At 42.6% G+C, this 8,904-nt stretch overlaps 2 protein-coding genes across 2 annotated transcripts; one reads left to right on the top strand and one right to left on the bottom strand.

Moving 5' to 3' along the window:
• Nucleotides 1-1,439: 1,439 nt before the first annotated feature.
• Nucleotides 1,440-4,483, bottom strand: mzt1 (mitotic spindle organizing protein 1). Its single transcript, XM_030106882.1, has 3 exons — nt 4,220-4,483; nt 3,910-4,055; nt 1,440-2,134 (listed from the first exon to the last, which is right to left on the bottom strand). Exons 1-3 carry the CDS (start codon nt 4,269-4,271, stop codon nt 2,111-2,113), a joined length of 222 nt encoding a protein of 73 aa, XP_029962742.1. The 5' UTR covers nt 4,272-4,483; the 3' UTR covers nt 1,440-2,110.
• Nucleotides 4,484-4,579: 96 nt separating this feature from the next.
• Nucleotides 4,580-8,570, top strand: bora (bora aurora kinase A activator). Its single transcript, XM_030106970.1, has 12 exons — nt 4,580-4,657; nt 4,866-5,021; nt 5,452-5,558; nt 5,664-5,709; nt 5,804-5,882; nt 6,023-6,064; nt 6,151-6,207; nt 6,350-6,618; nt 6,857-7,019; nt 7,099-7,658; nt 7,733-7,858; nt 8,113-8,570. The coding sequence occupies exons 2-12, from the start codon at nt 4,872-4,874 to the stop codon at nt 8,131-8,133; spliced, it is 1,620 nt and encodes a 539-aa protein (XP_029962830.1). The 5' UTR covers nt 4,580-4,657; nt 4,866-4,871; the 3' UTR covers nt 8,134-8,570.
• Nucleotides 8,571-8,904: the final 334 nt, after the last annotated feature.

The raw sequence follows: 8,904 nt of genomic DNA, 5'->3' as shown, positions 1-8,904 counted from the left end.
TATCAGACATACAAATATAAACACCTTTAGAAGTTGTGATGTGAGGGCCTGCTTGCCTCTTAAGTTGATACAGTCATGTGACCTGACCAGTGCCCTAGTTGAACACCTCTTAGATGTTTATGCATATATGGACGCTAATCTCTGTCAGGACTGTGGGATTTGGGAATATTTTGTTTAACAGAGATCAAAGTAGCTGGCTTGGATAAGTAAAAACCCTCAAAACACATCAAACAGAGAGCAATGCATCCTGAATCCCACGCCCATAGTAGCCAATCAAGCCATGCACACCTCTTTTTCCTTTGTAAAGAGAAAAGGATTCTCGGTATGGGTCTCCCTCCATCAGCATCTCATGCAGCTCGCCCCCCCACAGAGACCAGGGGTTGTTTAGGCTTATGGACTATCAAGGAGAGCCACGGCGCCCAATCTGTATGTCTCTCATGCTTGGCGAACACGATGCTTGCATTGAGGAACAGAGAGATACTGTGTTAAGAGATCAAAGCGGCAGCGGCGAGATTTAGACTCGCAGCTTGTCAGTCAAGATGGCGAGACAAAGCGCAAGGAGACAGAAGTGCTTACACACACACATACTCTCCTGCTCGCTCGCCGGCTCTCTCCGTGGCGAGCCTGCGAGGGGTGAGGCGCTACTGTCAGATGGCTCAGGGGCTACTCATTTGTAGACATCCACAGCACGGCGTGAACACCTAAACTCTAACACAAAAGGAGGACACACACAGACATTTACAGGCTGCAGACGCGGGCCTGCGCGGATAAGAGGTCGCTCGTAGCCCGTATATTGGCCTGTGGAGGAATGTTCTGTGCTCTCAGCATTTTTCCTCACCCAGAAGATGAATAGAGCTATTTTACAGACGGGGGAAGAGACAAAACAATGCAGTGCGATTGGTTAGTTGAGGTAGGAGCTTCATTTCTTGTTGATCAAAGAAGCGTGTTTTTTTTGTCAAGTTTGCAATATATCTTAAGTACTTTTTGTGGATGGAGCAAGAGAATAAAGGAGCAAAAATCTTGAGTGCAACAGGACATCCTGCTGCAAAGAATGACCCTTGTTCATGTCTTCTTTTTGGTGCAGCAGACTTGCCCTGCATTGTACGAATGTTCGACTAAAATCTTTGTCCTTTTCACCTGGTCTGACAGGAAAGAGCATTTCCTTTTCGTAAGTCCTTCCTGAAAATTACCTCCCATTAATGAAATTCCTGTCCGGCTATCACTTGGAAATACACTCTTGTTACATCCTAAATTTGGATCAAGACCACATTGAAACATAAGCAAATTAAGTATTATATATATTCATTTAAAAAAAATAATCTGAAACCAAATATACTTATAGGACTGGTTATTGAAAAAAAAAATGTTAGAACTGTTGAGACTTGCCAAAAACGCAGACATCAAATACAAAGAGAAAGACACAACACCATCTGGTGGACATTGACTGTAACATTTTAATTTAATCTGAACCATCTTCAGTCATATGGAAAACGAACATGGTAAAATTGATTTTGTTGGGAAAATGGACAAATTCATAAACATCCATACATTTTCTACGCAGTTTTAACCAATTCAGGACTGAAGGGTGGACTGAAAATGTTTGTGTCAAAACAAAGACACACACATGGGACATTTAGAGTCACCAATTAACTTCAAACGCATATTTTTTCTGACAAGAAATTTATTATTTAAACCAATTCATAATCATTTTACAGGCATTTTAACCCCACTGCATGAAAAGTGCAACACATGCTGGAGATCATCAACGAGTAGTTCAGAGATATCAGCAGAATGTAAATAGAAACATGAACCGACAGATTACAAATTATGGCAGAAAACAAAAAAAGAAAACCTTGAACTGCACCTAGATGGCTGAAATAGGTCTTATTTCAGGAGCAGCCTTGTGCGTCAGGCAGAGGACTCAGGTTGATGCCTCGACACAAGTCAAAGCGCAGCACATGAGTCACTGAAGAGGCAGAGACGACGAAGTGCCAAAACAAAGACGACTCAGACGAGCTGGAGAGTTCATGGTAGGAATAGATCCAAAAGATAGGGCATGTTCCCACGATGCCTTTCAAAGTCCCACACTGAGGTAGGTCTGGCTTTATCTTCAGCTTGTGCTGTTCTCGGAGGCCTGAAGTAGAAATAAACACACACGAGTAAGTCAGTGTTATTGTTTAATCATCAGAAATTGCACAATATATTAGAAAACATAAAAATTGGCTGAAGCAAGATACAGACTTTGTGTCTGTTTATTGGATCCTGCACCACATATAGACAGGGATATTTGGCTTCTGGGTGAAATGTATGGAAAACCTAAAAAGTTCATGCTCCAGTGACCCTGCATCATCGAAGGAGCACATTCAAGTAGAAGCATGCAATGAGGATTTCCTCATCTCACACAATTTATTGAAACAAAATCCAACAACAGCTGAAACAATTTCAGGACCCACAGGTCATTGAGGTTCTGGGGTACAGAGTTATGAGCCTCTAAACAGCGACTCAAATGATCCCGGAGGTTTTCTATGGGACTGAGACCTGAAAAAAGTGCAGGCTGCTCCATTTGAGGCACCCCAGTCTCGAGGGGCCGTTTCCTTATAATGACCAAAATAAGACGATGGGCCTGGTGGTGTGGTCCGGTACCCTTGCAAGTTGTCTAGCAAGAAGGCTGCGCTGATGTTAAAGGTTTCCAATGGTCTGACGTGACACTTGGATCCTTCTCACCTCCATTAAATGTGCCTGGATTTGAGGGGAATTCACCATCCAGCTGAGCAGGGCACTATTGACAATGAAACGGCCATCAGCGTGGGATGTGGCCGAAGGACAAACACTTCTCTGCCTTTCTGCGACTTCCCCAGGCTCTCTGTGTCTCTGTTCAACTGCTGATGACGCTGAGCTCATCCGAGTGACAACATCCTGTTTGATGTTGATCGCAAGATACTGTTGATCAATTGTTTTGTGTTGTCTTTCTTGATCTAATGAAGTCCGAATGTAAACCGTATGAAGAAGAGCAGTGTTTATATACCAATTCTAGCAGAACCAGTTAATTTATCAGTCAATTCATGGACCGAACACCTGTGAATTTTTTAACTAAACTCTTTGTAAGAGAACATCAAGTTGTGCAAAAGTACTGAAACAATGAGCAGTTGGACATTCAGAAGTTTAGAGAAGGCCACAATTATGTTCACCTAAAAAAAGTCTGTGTATTTTAGGTTCATCCTGGTATTTTCCCAAAAAGTCAAATCTCCTTAACTCATTGTGAGTTGTGTGACATATTTGCAGCAACAAATATCTTCTATTCCAAGAAAACTGAACCAAATATCTGCCAGATTTAATTGGCACAAAAAGGCAGTTCTGTTGTAAAAACGAAAGGAAGTGCAAAAAGACAAGCAGCACAGCAAGTGGGTACAAAACACTTTGGAAGTGAAGACCCCATTTTCTCCCTGTCCTGCAAGCATTTTCTTGAGTAACAGAAAAAAAAAACCTGTTGTCCTGCTTGCAATTACAAGGTGGTATTGATCTGTGAGCAATTGTCTGTCCCTCTTTGTTTGCATTTTGCCTTCAACCTGTCGACGGTGGGACAGTCCCTTCGACCCTCGTCTACGTAAAAGTGAGCGAATAGAGCTGCTGGGTATCAAAAGGGAAAACCACAAACAATGGATTGTTACTTTGTAGAATGCTGATATAATGTAGTCATTTAGGATTGCATTGCATATTGCTTTAGTTATTTGGATGAGGATGAGTGGGAGGTTCACCACACAAAAGCCCAAGAATATGATTTAATAATTTGTCCAATTCACATCTAAAAAGACAATCTTGACTATCTCCCCACAAATTTTAATCAGGTCAGTTTGATTTACAGTAATTGATCTGCTTGTAAAGTCTTTTTATGCTGATTCTGTGCTGTACCTTCAGAGACTCTGATGTTTTCCTCAGCTCCTTGATGACCGCAGACAGGGCCTCCGGGTTGATGCCCTGCTCACAGAGTCGCACACATATCGACAGAGACTCCATGTCCAAACCAGTGTTCAGAAGCCTTGAGATCTCCAGCAGCACTGTTGAAGAAAGACAGCTTTAATATCTCACTGTCAACACCACACCAGATGGTTGCAGCTCTTGAGCAACGATGCTGTCATATTCTGCGTTGCGCAAACATAATCATCTATTTCCAGACAGAATTGAACAAATGAGCTAGCGGGTGCTTTTAATAAATATTTACCATCCATAGTTTCCCGGACTGCGTTCAGGTTTGCATTAGCTGCACTCGCCATAGTGATGAATGAAAACAGTTAGCCAAAACTCGAGAGTTGATTAAAAAACGTCTCAGACGCGACTAAAGGTGTCTACGATTATGACAAAGGTTGAATTAAAGCTAAGCGTTCTGCATTCGCTACATATGGAATATTACAAAAACACTAGACGTATAATAATCAGCGTATTAGCATTAGCTGCTAGTTACACAGCTAGCAAAGGAAACTGGTGGCGGAAGTGACGACACGCATTGTTTTGATTGGCTTTCGCCACTTCCTGCTGCGTCTCGATTGGATAACTCGCCTTGTAGCCGAAATTGAAATAAACGTCTGTGCGGGTTGCCTTCTGCTGGCTCTTTAATGATCTTTTTAATCTCCGAATACAACGATCTGCTGCATTGACCGATGTAAGTACTAACGGGAAGATGTTTCTATGTTGAAGGCGCTCATCATCGGTTTTGTAACCATGTTTGAACCGTGACGCCGTAACTGAAGGCTCCTCACGCTCGAAATGAGTCGACTGTTGTTTTAATGGCTTTAGTGATGCTTGGAATGTGACTTTCATTCGTATTCACTGGAAGGCTTGCTGTATTTTTTCTTTTCCTTTTTTTTTAGCTTAAAATGGGGGATCATGTTGAGATCCAGATCACTCCAGAGACTCCAGGAAGGCCTTCCATTAGAAACCCATTTGAAAGTCCCAATGACTACCATCAACTCCGGGAACCGCTGGTACCGTCTCCATCTGTCTTCAAGTCCAATTTTGTGAAAGCTGTAAGTCTCGACACACTGCTTTATGTTGTTGTTTATGTCAATATCCCATCAGAATCATGGATTTGTCACAATCACGCTTTAGTTTCCAAGGTAGCAATCATCACCTCTTTAACACCCCAAACAATACAAACAAAGCTCCAAAAATCACAGTGCATCTCCACCTAAACATGTCACTGAAGGAGCCAATCAAATAATTATCAAAGGAATTCAAACAGTGCAGACCAACAGGGTGTTCAAGGGTGCTGGAGCCAATGCCAGCTGCCTATGGATGAAAGCAGGGGACTCTCTGGACATTTCACCAGTCCATCACACCGTAAATGTGGAAATGATACCCCTCGATAATACTGTTATGGTTGATTGAGTTATGTCTGGAGGTTCTTTTGTGTTGACAGTTGTCCAATAGTCACATCCTCTTCTTCCTCCTCCAAAGACTCCTCCTAAATTTAACTGGTCCATTGATGAAATGGCCAGTCTTCTTCCTGTACACATCGACCCAGAAGACATCCAGCGGCAGTCTTTCTACCTCAGCCAGACAAGGTAGGTACTGGAGGGAAAAGCACTGTTATTTCTTTTAAACAAGATCTTAAATGTTTTTTTATCTGTGGATTGCAGAGAATTCATTTTCTCTCTGCTATATTTCAGGACGGATTCTGACATTGAGGAGAAACGTCAGAATGCTATTGAGGAGGTATGGCATTATAATCAAATCCATCACGTTACTTTTTGCATTATTTTGGTGTTTTGTACATTCTAATCATATCCTCCCTTGTCAATCAATGAAGTTTTTCACCAAAGGAACCATTGTTCCGTCTCCGTGGGCCCCACCAGACTCACGCAAAGGCACACACACATATAAGAAAAGTGAGTCATGTTTCTGTCCTTGTTACTTTTCACAGACTGTCTTTGAGCATTTGTTCTTAAGCCCTTTTGTTTTAGAATGTTCTATAATTTTATGATTGATTTGATGTTTTTTCCCCTTTATCCTATCCTGGTATTTATAGCCTCTTTGTCAGCAATGATTGAAGAGCCAGAAAAGGTCTCAGGTAGATGAGCATTTTCTAACTTGAATTAAAAATCCTTTCTCTAATTTGTTAAGCAGAAATTCACTTCTTTTTGCTTTCATTTACAGTTTCATGTCAGACAACGCTTTCATTGCCTTTGGAATTTGATCTGGAGAAAATACTTGGTAGGTGTCTGGATCACAGTTATGTGTGTATCTTTCCATATATTCTGATTTGTACTGAACATGCAAACCTGATGCAGAAAGCCTGGATTTAAATCAGTGACATTCTCATTAAACATCTCCTTTTTTTCCCTCTCTCTCTCAGGAGACTATTACCGTTATGATGAAGCGTGTGACGCTGTGACAGAGAGCCTCAGCTCCTCCTCGTTGAGGAGAAAACTCTTCCTTGATGGTCAGAGCAGTTACAGCAGCGGCGACAGTTCTGGCGCATCCAGCCCCGAGAGGAACAGTGCAGAGCCGGGGAGATCTTCTTTCCATAAAAGAGACGAGGCTGTTACAGATTCCCAGGAAGAGGCTTTATCCATCTTTTCTTCGCCTTTGCCCTGTGGCATCTCGGCTCAGACTCCCTCTACGGTGAGTCAAGAAGTAGAGTGACGCAAATGATTATTTTGTTGGATTCATGACATTCCATTCACTTTAGATGCACTTTAGATCAAAGAAAACGCATAACTTTGGCTATCTGTGTAAAGCAGTATTTCAATTTGCATTTGTAGCAGTTTTCGTAAATAGTAACTGAAATCCGCAGCTAAAACCTCTGCACAATAAGAAATGACGACCTCACAATAACACGTTATTTCCTTTTTCACCACAGGGCCAGTTCTCCTCCAGTCCCATCCAGCGTGGCCGCTTTCGAGACTGCAGCCTCGGCAGCATTAGTAGTCCTCTGTTTCCTGACCGTTCATCTCCAGCAGGCCTCGGCTCCCCGACGATTTCTCCGATCGTTGCCCACACAGCACACACGCCCACCAACTCAGGTAGACTATTTGCTTTTTTGCAAAAATGAGCAGGATGTAAATATTTGAGGTAACAAAGTGTTGTATACTTTTTTTCCAGCTGAGAAGCTACAAACCCATTTGACCCCGCTCGGTGCTCCTCTGGAGGTGGGCGGCGCCTCCTGCAATGAGAGTCCCTTTGTGGAAGGCTGCTCTCCCATCCACAGCTGCTCCCCGCTCCAGCTGCACTGCCGCAATTATCCCCAGTACAACTCCAGATCCAAACCCAGACCCCGAATGCACTGCTGGGCTTCACCTCCCCTCCTCTCCGCGGCCCCCAGCCGAGACCTTCAGGAGAATCAAGAGGCTGAAGACCACCTCTCATTCTCCACCTCCTCCCTCCATCCTATGGAACTAGATCAGTCTTCGCCGCTGGCCCGGTGCGGCCGCTCTGCTGACGCTGAAGGAGTTAGCCCGACTGCTGCAGAAGCTTTGATAATCGATGAAGACAAGGAGGGGGAGACAAAAGAGAAGCTGGGAAATGAGGAAGAGGAAGATAGAAGACCCCTCGGCCAGCTTACCAGCTCTCGTATGGGCAACATGTCGACAATAGAAGGCTCTCAGATGTTTGTGTCTCTTCTTATAGAAGGAAGCAGCATACGGTGCGACTCCAGCATGCAGGTATGTGAGAGCGTTTGTGAATAGCCACCGGTTTGCTATTACATGTGTCTCACGGCCGATTGGTGTGTGTTCAGGTGGACAGCGGCTACAACACTACCTCAGCGGGAACTGCCAGTCTTATTGACGGCCTCAGCTCCGACTGTCACAGTTCCAACCTCATGGAAGACGCGTTCCAAGTTCCTCGACACACTAAAGTGAAGGTGCGTTTGACTCTACTCAGATTCACAGGCTATGATCCATTTGTACTTGAGAGTATAGACACTGACGTTTTAGCAAATCCTTGTACTGTGCTCTATTATTTTTGTTAAGACCAAATTGAAAAAATCACAAAAGAAGTCATGAATTGTCCCTCAATACCATTCCTGGTAGAAAATTACGAGTTTTCATATATTTCAATAAATCCTTATTGTCTTTACTGTCACTGAAAGTTTTTTTTTTTTTTTTTCCTCTCCAGGTATTTTATCCTCATCACTGAGCCACCTCGTTTATCCATTCGAAGGGATTCTTCTGCAGTGGAAGCTCGAATTTTTTATTTTTTTTTTAACTTGAAATCAAACACCAAATTTTTTTTGTACGACGGAACTGTTCTTGATAAACGGGTTAAACAGAAAGGTAGCAACTGTTAAAAAAGGCATGACTGGAACTCCATGTTCACAAATGGCGAGTCAGCATTTGAAAGTGTTCCATCGCCTCTCGTTCATCAAAGGGAAGTCTAATCAACAGATGATCTTATCCCCGCTGAAGCACATTGAAACTTTAAGAATCAGCTGCACGGTCGGATCTGTGATGCTGACAGTTTTAAAGGGAAATGACAGAATATCGGTTCTTGATCAACCTTGAGTGCTGTATTGATGCTAATCATAATTTCAACATTATTTGGTGAAAACACAAATGACTTAATGATTCTGTACTGTATTTGTTTGTTTTTTTTTTCATTAAATTCACCTCATGGTATTTGTATCCTCTTTACATTACAGAATTCTGAAGCATTGTTTAAAATCCAAGTTGATTTTTTTATTTTTTGAGATTTTGGAATATTATTTCAGAATAAGATGCACTGAATAATGCCACTAATAAATCACATGCTGAATGTGCCGTTTCTTCAGCAAAACTGTTGTACCTAAAATCATACCCTGACTGGGATGGAACTGTGTCTATCCTTGCAACATGGGGCCGTCAATTATCACGCTGTAACATGAATCAAGTGACCCGTGGTCGTGGCGGGGTTATGATATGGACGAAGAAC

The sequence above is a fragment of the Salarias fasciatus genome, chromosome 13 (genome assembly GCF_902148845.1).
Source record: "Salarias fasciatus chromosome 13, fSalaFa1.1, whole genome shotgun sequence".
In the NCBI taxonomy this organism is placed as follows: Eukaryota; Metazoa; Chordata; class Actinopteri; order Blenniiformes; family Blenniidae; genus Salarias; species Salarias fasciatus.
This window is presented reverse-complemented; position numbering and strand designations above follow the sequence as displayed.

Excerpts from the sequence above, each read along its gene's own strand:
- bora (XM_030106970.1), top strand. The coding sequence starts at position 4,872 with ATGGGGGATCATGTTGAGATCCAGATCACTCCAGAGACTCCAGGAAGG. Across the intron at positions 7,659-7,732 it reads GGTGCGACTCCAGCATGCAG|GTGGACAGCGGCTACAACAC; the intron begins GTATGTGAGAGC and ends GTGTGTGTTCAG. Across the intron at positions 7,859-8,112 it reads CTCGACACACTAAAGTGAAG|GTATTTTATCCTCATCACTG; the intron begins GTGCGTTTGACT and ends TTTCCTCTCCAG.
- mzt1 (XM_030106882.1), bottom strand. The coding sequence starts at position 4,271 with ATGGCGAGTGCAGCTAATGCAAACCTGAACGCAGTCCGGGAAACTATG. Across the intron at positions 4,056-4,219 it reads AGTCCGGGAAACTATGGATG|TGCTGCTGGAGATCTCAAGG; the intron begins GTAAATATTTAT and ends TTTCTTCAACAG. Across the intron at positions 2,135-3,909 it reads AAACATCAGAGTCTCTGAAG|GCCTCCGAGAACAGCACAAG; the intron begins GTACAGCACAGA and ends TTTCTACTTCAG.